The sequence below is a fragment of the Prunus dulcis genome, chromosome 2 (genome assembly GCF_902201215.1).
Source record: "Prunus dulcis chromosome 2, ALMONDv2, whole genome shotgun sequence".
NCBI lineage: Eukaryota > Viridiplantae > Streptophyta > Magnoliopsida > Rosales > Rosaceae > Prunus > Prunus dulcis.
Window position 1 is genome coordinate 10,156,987 of NC_047651.1, and position 24,430 is coordinate 10,181,416.

Sequence of the window (24,430 nt, forward strand, 5' to 3'; positions counted from 1 at the left end):
TGCTCACCATGTGGTTCGCCAGTGTTACTTGTGCCTAAGAAAGACGGAGGCTGGCGTATGTGTGTAGATTATAGGGCACTCAACAAAATAACCATTAAGAATCGGTATCCATTGCCGAGGATTGATGACCTGCTAGATCAACTACATGGTGCACGCTACTTCACTAAGCTTGATCTCAAATCTGGCTATCACCAAGTCCGCATCCATGACGAAGATACTTGGAAAACTGCATTCAAAACAAAGCAGGGGCTGTTCGAGTGGTTAGTCATGCCATTCGGATTATGCAATGCTCCAGCTACCTTCATGCGATTGATGAATGAGGTACTCCGCCCTTTCCTTGACGACTTCGTCATTGTATACTTAGATGACATTCTCATATTTAGTGTCACATGGGAGGAACATCTTCATCATATTGCTCAAGTTTTGGAGGTTCTACGAACAAATCAGTTACAGTTAAATGGTAAGAAGTGTGAATTTGGGAAACAACACCTTGTATACCTGGGATTCATTGTTGGTGCAGGAGAACTGAAAGTGGACCTAGAGAAAGTGCAGGTGATTTCTCAATGGCCTACTCCCCAAACAGTGACTGAAGTTCGGAGCTTTATAGGTGCATGTCAATATTTACGAAAGTTTATTCGGCACTTTTCACAAATTGCAGCACCCTTACATTCTCTAACAAAGGCCAATCAAAAGTTTGAATGGTCGAGAAACCATGAGGAATCTTTCCAATTGTTGAAACGGAAGATTACAGAGGCCCCAGTATTAGCATTACCGAATTTGCAGAGACCATTTGAAGTGGAAGCAGATGCATCGAACTATGCTATGGGAGCCATATTATTTCAAGATGGGAAACCAGTTGCATACCATTCTGAGATGTTTAGTGGACCGGTATTGAATTATCCGACTTATGACAAGGAGTTGTATGCAATGCATCAAGCAGTGAAGCATTGGAGAGCTTACTTGTTGGGAAAAGAAGTCGTAGTTCACTCAGATCATAAACCTCTTCAGGTTTTAACTACACAGTCTAAGTTACAGCAAGCTCGCCATATGAAATGGATGTCTTACCTACAACAATTCAGTATTGTGATAAAGTACAAGAAGGGAGCAACTAATAAGTTGGCAGATATGTTATCTAGACCACCTACACCAGTTAATTCCGCATTGCTGGTGGCTATGAAAATCCAACCCATTGTTCCTTCTGAATATGCTAAAGGGTAGGACACAGATGCTGATTTCAACTCAGCCTATGCCAAGCTGCAACAAGGAAAGACTAGTGAGTTTCAATTGAAAGATGGACTAATGTATAAGGGAACACAATTGTGCATTCCAAAAGATGGCGACAGGTTGCAGTGGATTCGTGAGGCTCATACTTCCAAAGTAGCAGGGCATTTTGGAGTTGAGAAGACTTTATTGAATCTTCGTCGTTATGTGTATTGGCCAAAGATGCATCTCGATGTTTCACGATACATTCGAGGTTGTGTTCTATGCAACACATCGAAGCCTTCCAACAGGAAGTTAGGACTGTATCTTCCATTACCAGTACCTACTCGACCTTGGGAGAGTATCTCGATGGATTTCTTAGGTGGATTGCCTAAAACCAAGTCTGGAAATGACTACTTGTTTGTGGTGGTAGATCGTTTCAGTAAGATGGTGATTCTCATTCCATGCAAGAAGACCGTAACTGGAGAAAGAGCTGCTAAGTTATTTTTCCAATATATTTGGAAGCATTTTGGCTTACCTACATCAATTATTTCTGACAGAGACAGTCGATTCTTAGGCCATTTCTGGAGGTCGTTATGGGGAATGATGGATACTAGATTGAAAAGAAGCACTGCATTTCATCCACAGACAGATGGGCAAACGGAGGTCGTAAACCGAACTATGGTACACTTGTTGAGGGGTTACAATTCCAAGCATCCGAAGACTTGGGATGAAAGTCTCCCTTACTTACAGTTTGCTTTCAACCGAGCAATTCATGGCTCTACACTCAAATCTCCATTTGAGGTTTGTTTGGGTTATTTACCTCAGAGTCCTTTTGATTTAGCATTCACTATGAGTGACCAACCATTACATGGGAAAGAAGAAGAAGAACATGTTCGAGCACAGAAATTTCTCGAACGAGTCAGAAAGATTCATACTGAAGTGGAGGCACAATTGAAGCATTCTCAACAACGATATAAAGCTCGCCATGATAAGCATCGTGTGCCATGTAACTTCAAAGAAGGTGACCTAGTATGGTTACACCTTGGAAAGGAGCGGCTAACCGGTGAAGGCAAGAAACTGAAGCCTATTCGTTATGGACCGTTCAAGATCATCAAACAAATTGGTGATAATGCTTTTCAACTTGAATTACCACCATACATGCATATGTACTCGGTCATCAATGCCGAGAATCTTAAGCTTTTTGAGCCATCTCTACTTGATGATGATCCCGACTAAGACATTCGACTTCCATCAGTTGATGACTTAAAAATTGAACTAGAAGACCCTTTGCTGAAGGATTGTATCTTGGAGCAGGAGGTTCGTGAGACCCGACATGGAAAGTATGAGTATTTTCGTATTGGCACTAAAGGGCAACTTCCCAACAAATCGAAATGGTATATTCGAGACAAGGCTACCCAAGAATTTCCACATCTCACCATTTAAGCAGGAGCTCAAGGTCCTAAATGGGAGAGCCATGATCCAGGTGGATCTTTTCAAGATAATTAAATAATAAATATTATTTACATTACATCATTTATCAACCATTCGACTCGAATGGTTTAAGAAGAAATGGTTCTCAACCATTTAAAAATTAATGGTTTGAATTATCTAAGGAATTTAAACCATTTAACATTTATGGTTTAAATTCATTTATTATTTTTAGTTTTCTATTCTAGGCATTCAGGCTTGTATATAAACCATTGTAGTCGAATGAATTAAAACAGGCAGAACTCAAAGTAGTTCCTTAGCTTCTTCATTTTGTTTCTCTAATTGTCTTAAAATTCCTCTCGTTCCTTTATTCCTATAAACTAGGAATTCATAGTTCTATCGACTAGAAGTTTTGGATCAATTACTAGGGTGTCTTGGTAGTATGATACAGATGCTACACATAAAGTCTGTGATAATGTGTATTTGTTCAATTGGGGTTCCCACAAGATTGCTATGGCTCTTGTCAGTGAATCTAGGAAATTATAGAAGCCAAAGAACTCGAGTTTTGCAATGATGTCGAACAGTGAGCAAGAGTTTGAGGAAGATATTAAAGAAGTTGATGTTATGTACCTTGTGCATGTGAAGCGGTTGCCTTGCCAGAGGGTGTGTTTTGCCCTAGAGAGGTAAATAAAATTTTAATTGATTTTCAGGAATTGATTTCAGATGATTTAAGTAATGAGCTACCACCCATGAGAGATATGCAGGATCAATTGATTTGGTACCTGGAGCTAGTCTTCCCAATTTACACCACTATCGTATGAGCCCTAAGGAGAATGAGATTCTCATATAGAAGATAGAAGATTTGTTGCAAAAGGGGTTTATTCGAAAGAGTATGAGTGCATGTGCAGTTCCAGTATTGTTGGTACCGAAGAAGGACAGTACATGGCGCATGTGTGTTGATAACCGTGCAATCAACAAAATCACCATCAATTATAGATTTCCAATTCCATGCCCAGAGTTCATGTTGGATGTTTTGGAGGGCTTTAAAGTGTTTACCAAAATTGATTTGAGGAGTGGGTATCACCAGATTCGGATTAAACCTAGAGATAAGCGGAAGACAGCTTTTAGGAGCAAGGATGAATTGTACGAATGGTTGGTGATGACATTTGGGTTGTTAAACGCACCGAGCACATTTATGAGACTTATGAATTAGGTTTTGCATCCCTTTATTGGTTTATTTGTTGTAGTTTGTTTTGATGACATTCTGATTTACAGCAAAACCAAGAATGAGCATCTAATACATTTGAAGGAAGTTTTGAAGGTTCTGCAAGAAAAGAGCTGTTTATTAACCTGAAAAAGTGTACTTTTGTCACGAACAAGTTACTTTTTCTGGGTTATGTTGTTAGTGCATATGGTATCCACGTGGATGAAGATAAGGTGCGAGACATTCGGGAGTGGCCTACCCCAAAAACAGCTAGTGATGTGAGGAGTTTCCATGGCCTTGCAACCTTTTACAGGCCCTTTGTTCCCCACTTCAGTACCCTGACTGCACCAATTACTGAGTGCCCAAAGCATGGAAAATTTAATTAGGGTGAAGAGTAAGACCAAAGCTTTGCCCTTATTAAAGAAAAGTTGAGCACTGGTGGCACGACCTCTTAACATTACACCACTGAATCCCCAATCCTTTGCTGGATGTGATGCAAGTGGAGTGGGTGTATGAGTTGTTTTGCCTCAAGAGAAGAGACCGGTTGCATTTTTTTAAAAAAAACTCAGCGAAGCACGCCAAAAATGTAGCACTTATGACTAGGAGTTTTATGCAGTGGTTCGAGCCTTGAAACAGTGGGAATGTTATCTGGTGCAGCCGGAGTGTGTGCTTTACATTGACCATCAAGCCCTGAAATTTATCAACAGCTAGAAGAGTGTGAACAAGATGCATGTCAGGTGGGCCACTTTTCTGCAGAAGTTTTCATTTGTTATTAGACATAAATCTGGAGTTCTTAACCGTATAGCAGATGCACTGAGTCATCAAGCAACTTTGCTTGTTACTTTGGCTCAAGAAGTTGTGGGCTTCGAATTTCTAAAGGAATTGTATGAGACTGATGAGGATTTTCAAGAAATTTAGGCTAAGCTTGCGTATAATGAGCCGATGATAGATTGTCATGTTAATGACAGATATTTATTTAATGGCAACCGATTGTGCATTCCTATTTCTTCTTTAAGGGAGAAACTTGATTCGGGATTTGCATGGGAGTGGGCTGAGTGGCCATCTGGACTGTGATAAAACCATTGCCAGTATAGAGGAGCATTATTTTTTGCCACACTTGAAGTGAGATGTCAGCACCATTGTGCGTAAGTGCCATAGTTGTCATGTAATAACCCAAAACAAAAATTCTTATTTAATTAGTAATTTATTTGGAGAAAAGACAATTTTGCTCTCGGAATATTTTATTAAGAAAAAGATGACTTTTTGATCCAGAAGAAATTTGACAATTCCACTTATACCGTTGCGTAAAGCACGGGAAAATGAGTTCGTAGACACGTAGTGGGCCCAAATCGGAGTTGTAACGAGAAAGTTATGGTCAAAAGAGTCTTAGTGGCATAATCGTAAATATTTTAAAGTTGGATTTATAAAAACCAGCTTTCTCTCTCTCTCCCTCACTCTCTCCCGTGACCTCTCTGCCCCTCCTCCTTCTCTCCTTCGTATCTCCGGCCACTGGCCACGACTGTGGACGGGGCCGGTACCAAAACGACCGGGACGATGTCGTCTTCCTTTCCCGACCGTTCCTAGCCGGCGACGTGACCTGTGCTGGCAGGAAATCACGCTGGAACCGACGATGCTCACCGGATCTTCAAGTCACTCGTTCTCCCTCAATTCTTCTCCAAATTTGTCGAGTAAGGCACCCAGGACCAGGTAGGCCTGCAGGAGAGACCTTCAGGAGGTCTAGCTAGCTCGGACCAGGAGTGAGTGGACTTTTCTTTTATAAATGATTTTATATAAATGAATTTCCTTATTTGATCTTGAATAAGTTTTATTCATGGTGATTTTACTAGCATGCTTGTGGATTTAATTATCTTATTTACATGCTGCTAGTTGATTATGCTAAGTAATATAAAAAGCAGAATTTGAGATTTATATCAGAGGAAATAGCAGCTTAGTTCAGATTTATCAAATTACAGTTAATTATCAGACTTTTCGAAAATAGTTTATTTTAAAACCACCATGTACCCAAGTATGGTTATTACCCTTAGTTATACCGATGTCTACGGACATCCAATTTATTCTCAGTTTTGTCAGTGCACTTGACATTTGCCTCACGAGTTTCGGGGAAGCTCGGTTTGACTTGGTGTCGCCGAGGTTTGCCAGGATTGCGGATCAGGCTGACTACGGTCCCCTGAATCCTGCTAGTTGCGGCTCTAGTTGACTTTGTGTCACCGAGACCTGCCAGCAGATCAGGCTGACTGCGGTCCCCTGAATCCTGCCAGGATTTGCGGCTCGGATAGACTGTGTGTCGCCGAGACCTGCCAGGGGAATTGACGGAATTACAGGGGTACATCCGAGTGGTAGTTTAATTGCCCATGTAAAAGCATCCTCCAGTTGTACCTTTCCTAGCATCAATGTTTCCCACCCAATTCGCATCGGAATAACCTGCAAGGTCAACATTTGAGTCAAATGAGTAGTATACACCAAAGTTTGTAGTACCACTTACATAGCGAAGAATTCACTTCACAGCAAGTAGATGTTTGGTATGCTTGCAGTCAAATATAACAAACTGCCAATCATGCTTATATATAATTTTTGGTATGCACTTTTGCCATGGGAATCCTTGGAAAGTTTGGTGCTTGTGCTCATAGGATTTTGAATGGGCTTGGCAGATTTTAGGCCAAATTTAGACACAAGGTTTTTGGCATACTTTGTTTGAGAGATGAACATTCCTCCATTGAATTGTTGAACCTACTAACTAAGGAAAAAATTTAGTTCACCAAACATACTCATCTCAAATTCGGTTTGTATTACCTCATGGAATTCTTTGACAAGAGTGTCAGAACTAGAACCAAAAACAATGTCGTCCACATAAACTTGTGCAACCATTAAATCCCGTTTGGTTTTTTTGACAAAGAGGGTTTTATCAATGCTACCAAGAGTGTACCTTTTTTGAAGAAGATAGTGGACAGTCGATCATACCATGCTCTCGGGGCTTGTTTGAGTCCATAGATAGCCTTTTTCAGACGATATACATGATTGGGATGGATAGGATATTGAAATCCCGCCGGTTGTTCCACATACACTTCCTCTTGTAAAACACCATTTAGGAATGCACTCTTGACATCCATTTGATGTAGCTTAAACCGAAGATGGCATGCAATGGACAACAACAACCAAACAGATTCTAAATGCGCAACTGGAGCAAAAGTCTCTCAAAATCCAAACCTTCAATTTGAGTATAACCTTGGGCAACATGTCTAGCTTTGTTGCACATAATTTGCCCTTTCTCATCTATGTTATTTTGAAAGATCCACTTAGTACCAATTACATTTGAGTTTTTAGGACATGGAACAAGATACCACACATCATTTCGTATTTTGAAAGATCAACATTTCTAATAATGTCGGAGAGAGTGAGTGATCTTTTTGAACTTGTTTAGCACTAGGTCTGCATATCACAAGATTGAAAGGCTGATTACAATCCTCGAAATCAATATCAGTAACATCAACAGATTCGTGAGTTTCCATATCTGTATCTTCATGGCTTGTTTCGACCTGCAATATAGAGGAGTCATTTACTACCACATTAGCTAATTCCATTATTTTTTTAGTACGACTATTAAACGCCCAATGTGCTCGACTACTCATAGAATAACCAAGAAATATTCCAACATCACTCCTTACATCAAATTTTCCAAGAGACTCCTTGTCTTTGTAGATGTAGCATTTACTACCAAAAGTCCATAAGTGCTCGACATTTGGTTTCTTCCCTTTCCAAATTTCATAGGGAGTGCTCTTGGTATGTGGTTTGAAAAACACACAGTTAGATGTATAGCATGCAGTACTAATGGCTTCAGTCCAAAAATGATATGCCAATTTGGCACTTTTCAACAAGACACGAGCCATGTCAAGAAGGACTCTATTTTTCTTTTCAGCTACCCCATTTTGTTGAGGAGTGATTGGAGCAGAAAATTCATGTTTTATTCCTTTTTCAGAAGAAAAATAAGAGAAAGCTTGATTTTCAAATTCCATTGCATGATCTGTCCTAAGTCTTGTGATGCAAGAATTAGTTTCATGTTTTTCATTCATGATCAGCTTGTATAAGACATAAAAGGAATTAAAGGCTTTTGTCTTATCATGCAAAAATATTATCCAAGTAAAACATGAGAAATCATCCACTAAGACAAGAATATATTTCTTTCCACCTAAACTAGCAACCAGAATTGGACCAATTAAATCCATGTGCATCAGTTCCAAAGTTTTAGAAGTGGAGATTGAGTTTGTAGCTTTGTGAGGGTTTTTGGTTTGCTTTCCCAGTGGCACCTTTCACAAACACCCTCACGTTTACTTGAAAGATTAGGCATTCCTCTTACAAATTCACATTTTGACAATTTAATTAAGTCTTGATAGTTCATGTGTCCCAAACGTCGATGCCATAAATCAAGATGATCTTCACTTGTCCTAAAACAAACTTGAGAAACTTCATTAGTGAAAAAACAATTGCAATTGTCAGGTGATCTTTTTCCAATCATCACATTTGATTCGTCAATTTTTTTTTTTGGGTAAATACCACAAGGTGTCCCCACACCCGAAGGGTGGGATTAATTCCCACTTGCGGTTTGGCTAGCCCCTGGCCACAAAGTGCTTTCAACGGGTTTTGAACCCCCGCTATTGAGGCACCTGGTAGCTCTCCAGCTGAAGGTAGCAATTTGCCAACTGCACCACATCTTGTGGTTACCTTTATTATTGACATTGGATTGAGTTTTAATAAAACTTACCTTACCTATTTCATCACAACGTTGAATTACACTGATAATATTTGTTTGAAGATTTTCAACTAGTAAGACATTGTCCAAGCTAGGTTTACCAGTTGCCATAATCTTTCCTTTGCCCAAAATTTTGAATTTTTGTCCATCTCCAAAAGTGACCATTCCACTCACACATTCTATAGAGATTTCTGAAAAACATGATTTGTCACCAGTCATGTGTCTCGAACACTCACTATCAAAATATCAAGATTTAGATTTCAAGTCAGAAAGAGCAGTAAGAGCAACAAAACATTTTTCACATCTAAGATTTCAGAAGCATTAGTTTGATGTGCATCACTTGAAAGCGCCAGCAAGCAATTTTGATTGTCCTTCTCCTCCACACTAGATTTGAACTTGGTAAAGATAAGGAATGAGAAAGTTTTGACAACCTGCTTACCTCTTTCACAAGATATGCAATCTTGTGTTGAATTCTTACATGTCCCTCCCTGGTGGATTTTTTACTTACTGAAATTTGTTGGAGCAATTTGCATTTTGGTCAAATGTGTCCAAGAGCTCCACAATATTGACACGTGGGTATGAATCCCCAAGTTGTTCGAGAAGTTGGAGCACCAACAGGAAGTGATGGTTTGACAAACTTTGTGACGGATACAACGAGAAACTTTGTGACGGATACAACGAGAGACTTGTTGATTGAATCAAAACCTAGGCCACGTTTGTCTCCATCTCTTCGACCCATGCTACCAATTTGTCAACCTCTTTGCACCAATTGTCAAAGCAATAATCCTCTCCTTTGAACTTTTAAGCTCAATTTCAAGGGCTTGGTTGTCAGAGGTCAAAGAAACAATTAATTTATTTTGATCAATGCACTTTTTCTGTAATGCTTCCTATTTCTCTTACATACCTTCACCTACTATTTCTGGTCCAGTAATAGAGGACTGCAACATCCTGGCAGTCCTACTGTTTTCAAGTTCCAGCAAGCTACTCTTTTTGTAAGCTCTCTATTATGTTTGTTGAGCTTCTGAGAGGCAGCCAATATATTATCATACTTTTCCAACATGTAGTCAATATTTGGTTCTCGATCATTCACATTGTTTTGCTGTGCCTCATCCACGCTGACAGTGGTGACTATTGCAATGGTATTTTCTTCACTTTACAATTCTGAATCCCTATCACTCCAGGTTACATTCAGCGGTTTGGCTTTTCCATTTTGCTTCTTTTGTGTGTTGGCAAATTCATAGGCAATATGTCAATATCCTTCGCATTCATAGCACTTGACTCTCTCTTTAGTGTTTTTCTTCTCAGTGAACCTGCGAGATTTTAAATTACCATCAGTATAGTCACCATGCTTAATTTTTGAATTTATACCTGATTGATTTCTTGAGTCGTGACTTTTGGAATTTTGATTTTTGAAAAACTTCTTGAATTGTTGTGAAGATAAGCAAATTCATCTCCATTGAATTCTTCTAATTGGTGTTCAACATCTTCTTTGTCAACCACTTTGAGAGCAACGCTTTTATTCTTTTTAGGAGCTAGATGCTTCATCTAGTAGGTTTGAAGCGACCTTATAAGTTCAAGAACTTCAAGGTGTTCAAGTCACGAATCTCTTCAATCGCTGTGATCTTTGGTTGAAAATGTTAAGGCAAGGACCTTAGAATCTTTTTCACCACCCTATCTTCTGGAATTTTTTCACCTAAACTTGAACATGCATTCACAATAATGCAAAGTTTAGCATAAAATTCAGAAAACATTTCATTCTTATCCATCATGATTGTCTCAAATTGTAAAGTGTGCATTTGAAGCTTGGCTCCCTTGACAGTATCTGTTCCTTCATGAGTGATGTAACAACCCAGTCCTTAAATATTATTTAATTATTAATTTATTAGGGAGAAGGACAATTTTTCCCTTAGAATAAATTAGGAGATAAAAAGTTGACTTTTTGACCAAGAAAGAATTTGAGAATTTCGCTTGCACCGTTGCATAGAGCGCGACGAAACAAGTCCGTAGATACGTAGTGAACTCGAATTGGAGCTATAACGAAGAAAATACGGTCAAAATACGTAGATGGGCAAATGGTAATTTTTAAGTCAGGTTTTTTTAAAACCTTTTTTTCTCTCTCCTCCCTCAATCTCTCCTCTCTCCCCCGACGTCCTCCCTCCAGCCGAACCTCCAAACTTCCATAGCCACCCTGTCAGATCATCCCAGCACTTGCCGCCAATGCCAAAAGGACCAACTCGGTCTCGCCTTCAAACCCCGACCACCTTCCGTCTCCAGCCATCAGCCCTAGGGCAGGAAAAATTGAAAAAACCAGCCGGTTTTGGCATAAATTCTAAGCTTTCGATCTCCGTCGTTCGGCCACCAAATCGGAGGATCAAGGTACGGATCCTTACCTATTTTTCATGACTTAGCTGATGGTTGAGTAAGATTGGAACGATTTCTTGCCTAGGTAGATCAAATCACGATCCAAAGTTCGGCCGATTTTGAGATTTAAATTCCGGCCATTTTCGATGTAGGTCCAAGAACAAAAGTGGCTCCAAATCATGTTTTGAACCTAGAGTAGGAAGTTGAGCTCAAGATTTTGAAGTTTTCTGGTCGTCGGAATTTATCAAGCCACCCACGCATGTGGCGGCACGTGGGCAGCCTGGTGGGGACTACATTCAGTCCTAGAGTGATCCTCGGGTTGTCACGAGCGCGTAGGAATTCGCGGATTTCAATTCGGACAATATTTGAACCCCGAACGGATCTCGCATATTGTGCGATTCCCATGTTCAATACTGTTGAGCCGTTGGATCGTAATCATTTTCGGATATGTTGATCTAGACATTGCCAGGGTCGTATAGGATTCAATGGATTATGAATCGGAGTCCTGGATACTCCGAAATGTCGAACCCTAGGGCTAGGGTTATAGGAATCACCTGATTCAATTATCGTGATCTATCCGACCGTCCGATTGAGATGAAATTCTCAGGGCATGTGTTTAGGTATATTGGAACTTCTAGGGGCTTCTGGATCTGAATTTAGAGGTCGTGAACCAATGGACATCTGTCCTAGGTATATTGGAACTTCTAGGGGCTTCTGGATCAGAATTTAGAGGTCGTGAACCAACGGGGTCCTGGGTTGACTTTTTGGGACTTTAGCGCTTTTTGAGTCCTGAGATACTTCTAAACTATTCCAATTGGAAGGAAAGCTGTTATGGGCATAGGAACAACTTTAATTTTGATGCACGCACTTCTAGGAGCCGGGGGTCAGGATTTTTAATTTAATACTATATTGAGTATTGTATTAATAGAATATTATGGTAATTGAATCAGACACCTGGGCATCAATTGACCTGTAGGAGGGACCTTCAAGAGGTCCAGATAGCACAAACCAGCCGTGAGTGGACCCATTGTTTTATAAACGATTTATGCAATTCAATTCCATTATTTGATCTTGAATAAGTTTTATTCAAAGATTAGTACTTTCATAATTTGAGATGTGCTTTTAAAGATTTTAAGTTATATGATGTCGAGTGGAATATCCTTTAAGGATATAGGAAAAAGAAATTTTAGCTAACTATCAAATAAATGGCAGTAGAGTTTTAAAGTTCACAGAAATTCAGTTATTCATCAAATTTTTTAGAAACTTTATATTTTCCTAAACCACCTTAGGTACCCAGATATAATTTGTTGCCTTCGGTAAATAAGTTGCCTTCAGATAAATTGGTTGCCTTTGGTAAAAACGTTGCCTTCGGATTTTATTGGTTGCCTTCGATTTAGTCAGCATGCTTGACAGTTGCCCCACGAGTTCTTTGGTACTATGACTCATGCGGAGCGAGAAATGCGGATCGAAATGCGGATCAGGCAGACTAAGGTCCCCTGAATCCTGCAAGTTACGGCTCAGATTGATCTTGTGTCACCGAGACCTACGAGTACGTGTCACCAATGATGATGCGAGGAATTGACGGATATAGGGAATTGATAGCATATCAGGAATTGACGGAAATAAGGGGTACACCTAGATGGTAGTTTTAAACTGAGTTCAATGCTTTTAAGAGATTAATGTTGACCATGAGTATGATTGGCTTATATATATAAATATATGAGTGCATTGATTTCATTATGTGTATAATGAAGAAAATGATTTAGTTTTGCATAACTGTTTTTACAGTGGGGTTAGTGTGTTCCTATGTACTAAACCTTGTTTTCGGTCCACTCACATTTTCAATGTTTTGCACCCCTAGGCAGTAGACGTGCATCAGTGAGCCACCACAGGGCAGTTTCCACTTCCGCACTTCCTCAGTTTGATGTAGGGTTTCTTAGTTCACTTGTGATTCCTTTCTTGTAAATTAATCTGTATAGTTGCTCTGATATTGCCCTAGAACGTATTTAATTATGGAACGTATTTATTTATGTATACTGGTATTTGGTGTAGATATTTAAATGCTTGTTGATAGGTGTAAATTTTGGGGAATGACCAATTATAGGGAGACTCTACCGAATTTTCGGTAGAAGTCGAACTTGTAATAAGTTTAAATTTTATTAAGAAAGGCAATTAGGTCATTTGTGCCCAACACCCGCCAGGTGTCGGTCACGCACAGGATTCGGCTTGGATTCCAAAGTAGAATTTGGGTCGGGTCTTGTCAAGTGACCTGCAAAATATCCCAACTAGATATATATATATATATATATTCAAATTGATCGGAAGAGACAACAGTAAATATAGCATTTAACCCCTTTTGATTATTAGTGTTGTGTGGCTTCTGCAGTGGTCTGCTCCTCTCTAGTTTTGAGGACAGTGGTTGCTTCATCTTCTTTTCCGATCTTCTTTGTGGGTTCAGGAAATCCATGAACCATTGTATTCCATACATGTTCATCTAATGAACAAAGAAACGACTTCATTTTAGCCTTCCAAGCGCCATAATTGTTGCCATCGAAGTATGGCGGATGTGCAATAAAAGCCGCAGCACGATCCATCCTAAGGTATGTCGGATCTTGCTGAGTATGTTCAGCAACCTGCTTTCATGCCAATTGAAATTACCTATAGGATGACTAAAAATTCTTAGAGGGGGTGAATCATTGGAGATTATTAATAATAAATAAAAATAGATTTTCGAAGCAGGATTGATATGGCTTATCAATCCTAAAATATACAGAGGTCAAAGTAAAAGAACATGTAGATATTTATTTTAAGTGGTAAAACCCCACCTCTCGGAAAAATCCACGGGACTCCTTAGTCTAGAACAAATCCACTATAGAATCAAGATTACAAGAATTACTCACTCACCTATCCTAGACGTAATCTAGATAAAGTTTACTGACTTTTTCGTAACTCAACTTCTGTCACGGGATGATCATCGTCACTCCTTATGTTGAACGCAATATTGGTCGCGATTGCTTCAAGCTCACCGGGGGATAAATGCCACAACAGTCTCGGTGCCCCCAACTGTATGAGTCACCGACATGCATATGAATGCAATATGAATGATAAAAGGATTTGATAAATCACCAAACAAACAAGGAACACTTGATGACTCATCTGAAAAATATGCACAGTAGCTTTCTCTTCAAAATTCAATATGCTCAAAAACCAATCATTGAAAGCTCAAAAAGTTTGAAAGGGAAAACCCAACATTTTATTCAAGGCAGATTTTCTCTCAAAAGAGAGAAACCCAAGTGAACACTAATTGTCTCCAAATTTGACTTTCAATCCTGATCCAATGTGGTCTCTTCATTTAGACGCCAAACCGAAGACACAATACTATCTAATTATGAATATGAATTGTGATTCAATATGGACTCTTTAGTGATGACACCAAACGACCACTTTTGTGAAGAAACAATCATCTCCAAAAATAAGTTAATTAGGAGATGAGCACGGTGCACGTCACTATAGGAAATGCTAAGATTTTAACTTAAATCACAATGGTATTGAAAATAACTTCAACTATAAATCCTATTGTGAATGCATGATTATGTTATAATTTATCTAAGGTCAATTTTCTTATATCGGTCAAGTCATGCCTTGGAAGTATGGAATTAAATGCGTTGTGCAAAATGTCCAGTAAACAATTTTTTACACACTAATTTCCAACCTATGCTAGAGTCTAGGAAATGCCAATACAATTTTCTTACTAACATCTTCCCAGCCCGAGGCCGTTTCAGACCCAACTGAAAGAAGAGTTGACTCAAAATGATGGCCCATCGGATGATGACTGCAGTCACCGTTTTCAAGCTCGAGGTCGAGCAGTCAACGGAGTAGATAATGACCACGACCACGGTATTCTGAGAGTTCATATTCTCCCAAGCTTTGCCTCAAAATCCTGATATAAACAGTTCATAGAGGCATCACATGTGGCGTAAACTATGGGAGGTTGTTAGCCCGAGGTTCGGGGCCCTTGGATCTAGCAACAACAGCACCGAAGACGTCATGAGGCTGTTGAGTTAGGTTTCAATGTCGTTGGATGTGGCAGGAACAGAGGCCAAGCCCAGTGTGTGCACATCGGGTGGGTGTCCGTTGGGAAAATGTCATCAAGGCGTGTTCTCTATCTAGACCAAAGTGGTTGGTGGGGGTGGGATGGCAAAGCTTATTAGAGGAAGGGAGAGGAAGAGATGAGTTAGTGATGCCCACCCTAAGTGGCTGGTGGAGGGGGGCAACGAAGCTATTTAGAGGGGCGCATGGGAGGAGGTGTGGCAGTGATGCTTGCCATAAGTGGTTTGTGCGGGAGGGAGGGGGTCGTCGAGTGTAGAGAAAGAAAGAGGGAGAGAAAGAAGTAATTTTCTATTTTTCTTAAAAGAAAATATTTTATTGATTTTTTCCACACGGGACACTTACGTATTCAACAAGGAGTAACGTGAGATGCAAAACACTGGTCAAATGGGTAATTTTGAGTCACTTTAATTTTCAGGAGACAAAGTGAGATTTGACCATTAATTCAGGGGCATTGCAGTAAAGAATCCTTAAAAGAATACAATTCATGTACATACCATGTCAATCCCACTTGACATATTTGATTTCTGCCTAAATGGGTTACATGGAGCTTTGCAGAAAGCAGCTTCAGAATTTTAGGTAAAGCAAATTGTGATAGTATTATGACAATTAATTACATGAGTGTGCTTATTTAGCATACATGAATAAAATATTCCGAATATATTGAAGCATTCTTTCATTATCGATTGGACTGATTGAGTGTTTCTTATCTACAATGTGCAAACTAGTAAGATGCGGACGAAGAAATTATGATAATGCAAACAAAAGGATGACCATAAATGCCTATCCCATACCAAAAAAAAAAAAAAAAAGATACATGAACAAACTTACTTTGCGGAAAAAAAAGGTTCAATAATATTTTGAAATCTTAATTACAATAATGCTTCCTAAAACTTCGGTCATATCCCATTTTGCCCTCCCAAACTTAAAATGACCTACTTTTATCCTTTGACCGAGGTTTGATAACTCACTTTGCCCTCTGTCATTAACTCCATCCAAAACTCTGTTAACTTTGATGACGTGACAAGTAGAACCCACCTCCATATAAATAAAAACTTAATTAAATATTCTAAAATTAAAAACAAAAATAAAAACATTTATAAAAAAGAACCCAAAAATTAAAAATTAATAACAGAGTCCAGCCCACCCTACTCTCCTCGACAATCACCTCCCCAACCCATTCAATCACCACCACCACTTCATACAACCTTTAGCTTTGTGACCTCCTCCTCTAATTCAATCTCAATCTCTCTCTAGCTTTATTCTCACATTCTCAAAGAACTCACCAACAGATAGACAAGAAGCCCAGCTTTCTATCCCTTTTCTCTACATGCCATTCTCAACCGCAGTAAAAAAACCTAAATCCCCAACCCATCCCAATCGACCCCGTCGGTGAGCCTTCACAACACGAAGAATGAGATTGAGATCCCCTCAAGAGTTCACAACCCAGGATTGTGAATCTAATCGGATTTTGTACGAATTCAGCAACCGACGACCCACTGAGAGAGAGAGAGAGAGAGAGAGAGAGAGAGAGAGAGAATTGAAAAAAGTGAGAGAATTGAAATTGAAAACCATCATTGTCTTCGGATATGGGTAGGTTGGTGCGGCTGGGTTCAATGTTCTGTGTGTAGAAGGGAGAGAAAGAAAGAGAGGGGGAGAGAGAAGAAGATACGGGGAGAGGGAGACGGGTGGGTTGGGTTGGAAGGGTGGGGGAGGAGTAGCTGTGCGTCTTCTGGGTTCTGCAGTGGGGGGTGGGTGGAGGGGAGAAGGGGGGATGGGTCTGATTGATTTTATTTATATATTTTTTGTTAACAGTATGGGGCAAAGTGAGACATCAAGCCTCAGTCAATGGATGAAAGTGGGCCATTTTGAATTTTGGGGGGAGGGGGTGGGGGCAAAGTGGAATTTGACCTAAGTTTCAGGAGTGTTGGTGCAATTAAACCTATTTTGAACCTCACAAAGAATGGAATGGAGTCATTGGTTGCAAATATCTCATGCATAATTTCTGATTAATTTAGTTCTCCAATTCTGAAATAGAAGATGTAGGTGAAACTGTAATTTCAACACATCAGTTTCAAACTTGTATACTCTTTGCTAAAGCTCTAGGATTGTCGACATCGAGTTTGAACAAAAGAACCGCATTGAAGAATATATCACAACATGTTTTTTTCCTTCAAACAAGAGATCATTGCAACAATCACCTATTACCATTCGACCTTCAAAATACTTCCGCCAACTTCCCAACCGCAATTAATGGAGATATGTTTGCATTCAACCAAGGTCTCTGAATTTAATGCCTTTGGTGTGGGAATTGTGACAGAATGTGCAGGAGAAATTGTAATTTCAACACATTGGTCCCAAACTTGTGTACTCTCTGCTAAAGCTTTAGATTTGTCGACAATGGGTTTGGAGGCAAGAGCAGAGTTAAAGAATAGATCATGGCAAGTTTTGCCTGCAGACACAAGCTTATAGCAACAACCATATGTTACACTCCCACTTTGGAAAATACTTTCACCAACCTCTCGAGCGCACTTAGTGGAGATATGATTTTTACATTCATCAACTGTTTTCGATTTTGAAGCCTTTGAGTTTGGAATTGTGATAGAAGATGCAGGGGAGAGTGCAATTCCAGCACATCGATTCCAAACTTGTGTACTCTTTGCCAAAGCAACAGATTTATCGTAATTGGGTTTAGACGCAAGAGCAAAGTTGAAGAATAAAGCATGACAATTTTTTGCCTACAGACACCAGCTTATGGCAACAACCATCTTTGTACTCCCACTTTTGAAAATACTTCCACCAACTTCTCGAGTGCAGATAATGGCGATATGTTTTTTAGATTCCCCAAGATTTTTGAATTAGATGTCTCGAAAGTTGTGAAAACCATTCTTGATGGGCTAGCCAAAAGCAAAATGACCAACATTGGGTACATATTTAGTGCAGTCATAGCGGCTTTTGGTACAAGTTAGTTTTTATTTTTTTGGAGAAAGGCAAAGAATTCTTTGATGGAGTTGAATTTTAAGAGTTTCTTTATTTATAAGGTTTTGCAATGATCCGAGTTATTTGGAATATAAAAACACCTTAGTATCTCATAAAAACATAAACTATTTAATTCCTCTTGATTTTAAAGACGAGAGTTTCTTCAACTTAGTATATTATCGTCCCTCTCAATAGGAAAGGTCCTTAAAAAAAAAAAAAAAAAAAAAAAAAAAAAAACCAATAAATGATTGCATTTTCTAACAATTTGATGATCACCTACCTGACAAAGTCCATGTTAATTCCCTGTTGGGACCTATTGAGTTCAAATTTTCTTGAACATCACCTGCATGCATCTCCTGTGGATACAGAAAAGGTCTGATAGGCATCTTTAGGCATTCAACATCTCCTCCGAGCATTTCTATGACTTTGTTCATGTTAGGCCGATCACTTGGCTTCATTTGAATGCACCACAATGCAGTTATAACCATCTTTTTTATGATTTTCTTTTCCTCCTCATTAAAATCTCCCATCTCCAAGTCATTTCCCTTGTTATATTGGTCGTACGCCCATGACGGGAAGTAAGTTTGGCTTGAACGCTCTACCATTGAATTGAAATTCTTCCTTCTGCTTGCCATTTCCATGAGCAACATTCCAAAACTGTAGACATCAGCTTTGTACGAAACACCTCCAATATTTTTGTAGAACAACTCAGGAGCAATATAGCCCATTGTTCCCCTTGCTGCCGTCAAAGAGACAATGCTATCATCTACGGAATATAATTTCGCAAGCCCGAAGTCAGAAATCTTTGGGTTAAAATTCTCATCAAGAAGAATATTATGAGGCTTGATATCAAAATGCAGAATTTGCATTTCACAACCTTGATGCAGATATTCAATCCCTCGAGCCACTCCGAGAGAAATCTCGTACATTTTCTTGCAACTTAAGGGCATGCTTTTTTCTTTGGAATAAATATATTTATCAAGAGAGCTATTAGGCATGAAGTCAAATACTAGAGCACGATTTGATCCCTCAACACAATAACCAATAAGTTGCACCACATTAGCATGATGAATCCTTCCAATGGTAGCTACCTCACTTGTGAAGTCTTGCCCATTACCTTTGGGCTTGCCCAGAACTTTAATTGCTACAAAACGGCCGCTGCGTAACTTTCCTTTAAATACAGAGCCATAGCCGCCTTCACCCAGCTTGTCCTTAAATTTATTAGTCATCTTCTTAATTTCTGAGTAAGAGTACCTTATTGGCAAGAAGTTGCTATCACTTCGTAGAAAATCTTCTATGACGCTATACATTGACAAATGTCGCCTTCGCCATGTATAGATTACGAACACGATCATACATGGAACCCCAAAAATGAGTCTTGCTGCAAAAAATGAACCTGTACAAGAGATGTATCACCAAAAGAACAATGAGAAAAGAACATTTAGATCAACTAATGCTTTTTCTTCTTGTTTGCCAGACACATCTTCCTTTTGTTTGGAATCTATATATGTATTCTTTGATTTTGATGTCATTCAAGGGATTACACAAGCCCTTACCCAAGCAAATGAGTGGCCCCCATCTACGCCCTGCAAGAAACATAGAAAAAGTGCGAACAAAATCAAAGACGTGAGAGGGAACAAAATCGAAGAACTGTTTATATTGCATGAATTTCAAGATCTTACGGATGGATTGGAAGGCAAAGCATGGATGTCTAGCTGCAAGAAATACAACAAATGTAAGCAAAAACGAAGACTTGGACTAGGTTTGAATTGACATATTTTCTGTCACAAGTTCATTTCTCTCCACTCACTACAATTGTCGTGTAATTGACACACACACACACAAAAGAAAAAAAAAAGGGGGGGGGGTTGTTTGTAAAGAAAAATTAAGAGAAAGTCCTTACCAACGTACACGTCTCCACGAGAAAAGAAGACTACAGTGACAGAAGTAAGGGAAAAAAAACATCAGTATATGTAGTCATTACAATTTGAAACCAAGTTTTGATACATACCTCTATTCCAGCCACAAACTAGCCCCTTGACACATTGATTTAAATCTAACTAGCCCTTGGCACATTTGTTTTCTTTTTAATTTTTAATTTTAATTTATTTTAGAATTAAAAAAGATAAAATGGACAGTTATCTTCCATAAATATGGATTTATTAAATATGTTTATTTCTCAGTATTTTCTTTAATTAAGTGCATTTTTTGGTATTTTAAATGTTTTACCATTCTCTACTAAGAAGAATTTATAACACATGTTTGGTGGAATTGTGATCTCTTGTAAGTACTCAAAAGTTGTAATCAGAGAGAGAGAGAGAGAGAGAGAGAGAGAGATTACTTGCTTACCTTTAGTAACCTCCCATCGAAATCGAATAAAACCTACAGTGACAAAGAAGAAGATAACATTAGCACGCGAAGTAATTAAAGTTTAAAGTCAATTACATTTTTCACTCTCGTGGTTTGAGATTTGTAACAGTTTGACCCATGTCGTGTAAAAACTAACAAAAATAACCTTAAAGTTATTAAAGTTATCAATTGGTACACCATTTGCCTATTCGTCTGTCTAACTATGAAGCTAGCTACGTTTTTCTTGACATGGCATCTGGTGGGCCTATCTGTTACAAGTCACATGGACGCTAGATTGATACAGTGTAGGTCATTTTCAATTCTATATCCCGAAGATTATGGCTTTCTTTAAACACAATTTGGGGACCCAAACGTATGGGGCTCAAAGTCTGACCGGGCCAAAGTCTGACTGGGGTCGGGGTGGACCCAAACGTACGGGGCTCTTCTTCTGCTCCAAATGATTTGCACAAACCTGGGGAACAAACAAGTCACCAAAAGGGTACTTGTGTAGCACCAGCAAACCCTCTTCGATGCCCAAGTCTAATCCAAAATTACTAGTCGATAGAACTATGAATTCCTAATTTTATAGGAATAAGGGAAGGAGAGGAATTTTAAGACAATTAGAGAAACAAAAGGAAGAAGTTAAGAAAATGCTTTGAGTTTTGCTTGTCTATTTCATTCATCAAATGAGGTTTGTATACAAGTTCATCATCCTAAACTAGCAAACTAAAAATAGCAAGTATATTTTGGACTGGAGTTTAAAGGGTAATATTCTCTCTTGCCAGATAGTCTCACACTATCAGATATATTGCCAATGTGTGAATCTGAATCATTTATCATATGTATTCTTTGTTTGAATGTTTAGTCGAGATCCAAAGATTGAAAACACAAGTATTTTTCTGACAATTACAAGTCTGGCAAGAGAACATTACCGGAGTTTGAGTGCCCCTAACTTCCTTCTGTGTATTCACAAAGTAAAAGTGCAACATTTACAAGCCACGGCCAAGAATTCACGTACCTGGGATGGTGCGTGGAAAACATTTAGAATTAGAAGTCCATTGGCCTGGGCACTTCTCGTAAGGCCAATCTACTCTAAGCTCGAAGCCATGCATGAGTGCACTGTGTATGGATTTATAAGAGGGCATGTAGTCCTTAGAGTAGTTCAAAAGCGCCGAAGCGTACTCTACACTGCAACCCCTGTTCAAATCCCCCACTACCATAGCCCCAACCTTCACATAACTATACGTCTTTTGTTGGACCAAAGAAGTAGCACTTGTGTTCAAGCATGGAGCAGTTTCCACGTACAGAGAAGAATTCACTGGATTTGAACACATGATGTAAAATATAGGCGTTGAAAGCGGTGAACCCCTTTTATTGATTATAGAATATGGAAATCTTAACCCGGGAAGAAAATTTCGAGGCATGGAGGAGCAATTGTTGTTCTGAAGGCCAGGGTCTACGAGTCGGATTGTTTGGTTATGGTAGTTGATTGCCTGGACATAGTATCTTCCAGAAGAAGGTACGTCTACAAGTGTATTGTCGTTCTCACAAGACAGAGTATACTTTACATTGCCGCAGTGCTTTGGATCATGTTTTAGTCGGAAAGGATAGCTTATGTTGTGGATATTGCCGCAGGAAGAGGTACACTTGGTGCTTTCATCCTTGGCGTTACAAGTTTCACTGGCTAAGCCAACAACAAGAAAGGCTACAATTAAAACCCACCTAGACAAGGCCAAGGACCTGCTTCCCATGGTGAGAGAGAGAGAGAGAGAGAGAGAGAGAGAGGTTGTTTGGCATTCAAACTAGTTTAATATTTAGACAGTTCTTTATATGAGATGGTAATTGCGTGTAAGCTGTACGAGCACATCCAGAAGAATTGAATGGGTCGTTATAGGGCAATTGATGATTTAATAGTGCCATTTCAGCCTTATTTTTTTGACTTTAGTTGCTGATTAGGAGTTTCTTTCAGTCAATGGTTTGTATATTCATTTTATTTACTGAAAACCTTTATCATTCTTGACTTAGTTTTCCAAATTATGTGCTTAGGGAAAAAATCCACATGCATTATTAGCTCAGAAATGCAGCAATTGTTCATGTCTTCCTTTTGCATATTGTTATGTGTTTTCTTCACGGCGGTTGGAGCAAGCCAAAATTGGTGTACAGAATCAAAGTGCAGTAATGATCATGGCCTGGCTATCCATTTCCCATTCCTCCTCGGAAATCATTGTGGCGATTCTGGGCTTGGATGCAATAATGATAGACAGGAGGCTGTTCTTGAGCAGCAAGTAGCGCTAGTAAAATTCTTTGTCAAAAGCATAGATTACAAGCGTGGGCTAATATATAGCCAAGATGGCTGCCTGCTGTTAAATCCCTTAGAAACCCCTAACATTCCAATCTCCCCCTTCTACTTATTAGACACCGAAATACGGAATGTTACCTTATTCCATTGTCCTACTCCTTTTGGAAGAGACATATATACATTTCAAGTCCCCTGCCTTGGCAGCGGCCCTGGCTACGAAGTTTATGGCGTTTCTTCTGGCGCTGATTTTTTTGACTACTTACCAAACCTACAGTCATGTACACGGATGTATGATGTTTTGTCAGTTCCATCTGGGACTTGGATGGGAGATGGCACCTCTATTCCTAGTTTCAAATGGTCTGAACCAAATTGTACAGAATGTGAAGCAGAGGGAAAGAGGTGTAGATTGAACAACAATGGCATCAAAAGTGAAGTTGAATGTGTTCACGTCAGCAAAGCAAGTAAGGATGATATAAATCTTTGTTGCACATAAATTCCGCTCAAGTTTTTACAGTTTTCAAAGTAAATCATACATGCATACATGATGATCAGTATAATCTCCTACCAACTTGACAATATTCTATTTTACAGGCCAAACAACAAAATTTGTGGCAACAGGTGAGTTAATTAAAACTGGTATTTTTCGTTTGCTTTGTTTCATGTCTAGAGGACGATGGAAGATATGCGTTTGCTCAAGGATTGTATTTATTTTCAGGTGCAACCCTGGGTTCATCCCTTCTTTTAGTACTGGTCATTGCACTATATCGTGTCTATAGCGCTGATTGGAAGGAAAAAGAGAATCGATTAAAAATAGAAAGGTTTTTAGAGGATTACAAATCTCTCAAGCCAAGCAGATATTCCTATGCAGATATTAAGAGGATCACGAATGAATTCAAGGATAAGTTGGGCCAAGGAGCATATGGAACTGTTTATAAAGGAAAGCTTTCTTCTGAATTCTTTGTTGCTGTGAAAGTACTTAACAATTCTACGGGAAATGGGGAAGAGTTTGTAAATGAAGTAGGAACGATGGGCCACATCCACCACGTCAACGTAGTTCGTCTGGTTGGCTTTTGTGCTGATGGATTTAGACGGGCTCTTGTTTATGAGTTCTTCCCCAATGGTTCGCTGCAGGATTTCATTTCATCAGCAGACAGTAAGAACAATTTCCTTGGTTGGGAAAAGTTGCATGATATTGCAGTAGGCATAGCCAAAGGAATTGAATATCTTCACCAGGGATGTGATCAACGAATCCTCCATTTTGATATCAAACCCCATAATGTTTTGCTAGACCACAACTTCACTCCAAAAATTTCTGATTTTGGTTTGGCCAAATTATCTTCCAAGGATCAAAGTATAGTGTCAATGACTACCGCTAGAGGCACCTTGGGATACATTGCACCTGAAGTGTTCTCTAGGAATTTTGGAAATGTGTCTTACAAGTCAGATGTCTATAGTTTTGGAATGTTGTTGCTAGAGATGGTAGGAGGAAGGAAGAATATTGGTTCAAGCACAAAGAACACAAATGAAATTTACTACCCAGAATGGATCTATAATCTTCTAGAAGGAGGAGATGACCTACGAATCCATATTGGAGATGACGGAGACGGTAAAATCCCGAAGACACTTGCAATTGTAGGGCTCTGGTGCATCCAGTGGCACCCGGTGGATCGTCCGTCTATGCAAATAGTGGTTCATATGTTAGGAGGAGGAGTTAACTTGGCCATGCCTCCTAATC

General features: G+C 39.2%; 3 protein-coding genes across 3 annotated transcripts; 1 reads left to right on the forward strand and 2 right to left on the reverse strand.

Annotated features, from left to right (window-relative positions):
- Nucleotides 1-18,249: 18,249 nt before the first annotated feature.
- Nucleotides 18,250-19,970, reverse strand: LOC117617552 (rust resistance kinase Lr10-like). The gene is made up of 4 exons (XM_034346974.1): nucleotides 19,951-19,970; nucleotides 19,730-19,762; nucleotides 19,604-19,633; nucleotides 18,250-19,443 (listed from the first exon to the last, which is right to left on the reverse strand). The coding sequence occupies exon 4, from the start codon at nucleotides 19,400-19,402 to the stop codon at nucleotides 18,320-18,322; it is 1,083 nt and encodes a 360-aa protein (XP_034202865.1). The 5' UTR covers nucleotides 19,403-19,443; nucleotides 19,604-19,633; nucleotides 19,730-19,762; nucleotides 19,951-19,970; the 3' UTR covers nucleotides 18,250-18,319.
- On the reverse strand, nucleotides 19,580-22,147 carry LOC117618083. The gene is made up of 5 exons (XM_034347710.1): nucleotides 21,415-22,147; nucleotides 20,869-20,936; nucleotides 20,397-20,429; nucleotides 19,730-19,762; nucleotides 19,580-19,633 (listed from the first exon to the last, which is right to left on the reverse strand). Exons 1-5 carry the CDS (start codon nucleotides 22,145-22,147, stop codon nucleotides 19,580-19,582), a joined length of 921 nt encoding a protein of 306 aa, XP_034203601.1.
- An 834-nt stretch (nucleotides 22,148-22,981) lies between these two features.
- Nucleotides 22,982-24,429, forward strand: LOC117618084 (rust resistance kinase Lr10-like; the record flags this gene model as incomplete). The annotated part of the gene is made up of 3 exons (XM_034347711.1): nucleotides 22,982-23,156; nucleotides 23,287-23,313; nucleotides 23,411-24,429. Coding segments are annotated over exons 1-3 (1,221 nt in total), but the record flags the coding sequence as incomplete, so codon positions are not given.
- Nucleotide 24,430: the final 1 nt, after the last annotated feature.

Excerpts from the sequence above, each read along its gene's own strand:
- LOC117617552 (XM_034346974.1), bottom strand. The coding sequence starts at position 19,402 with ATGATCGTGTTCGTAATCTATACATGGCGAAGGCGACATTTGTCAATG.
- LOC117618083 (XM_034347710.1), bottom strand. The coding sequence starts at position 22,147 with ATGGGAAGCAGGTCCTTGGCCTTGTCTAGGTGGGTTTTAATTGTAGCC. Across the intron at positions 20,937-21,414 it reads TTTTCCACGCACCATCCCAG|ACTTGGGCATCGAAGAGGGT; the intron begins GTACGTGAATTC and ends ATTTTGGATTAG. Across the intron at positions 19,634-19,729 it reads CTTTGCCTTCCAATCCATCC|GGCGTAGATGGGGGCCACTC; the intron begins GTAAGATCTTGA and ends TGTTTCTTGCAG.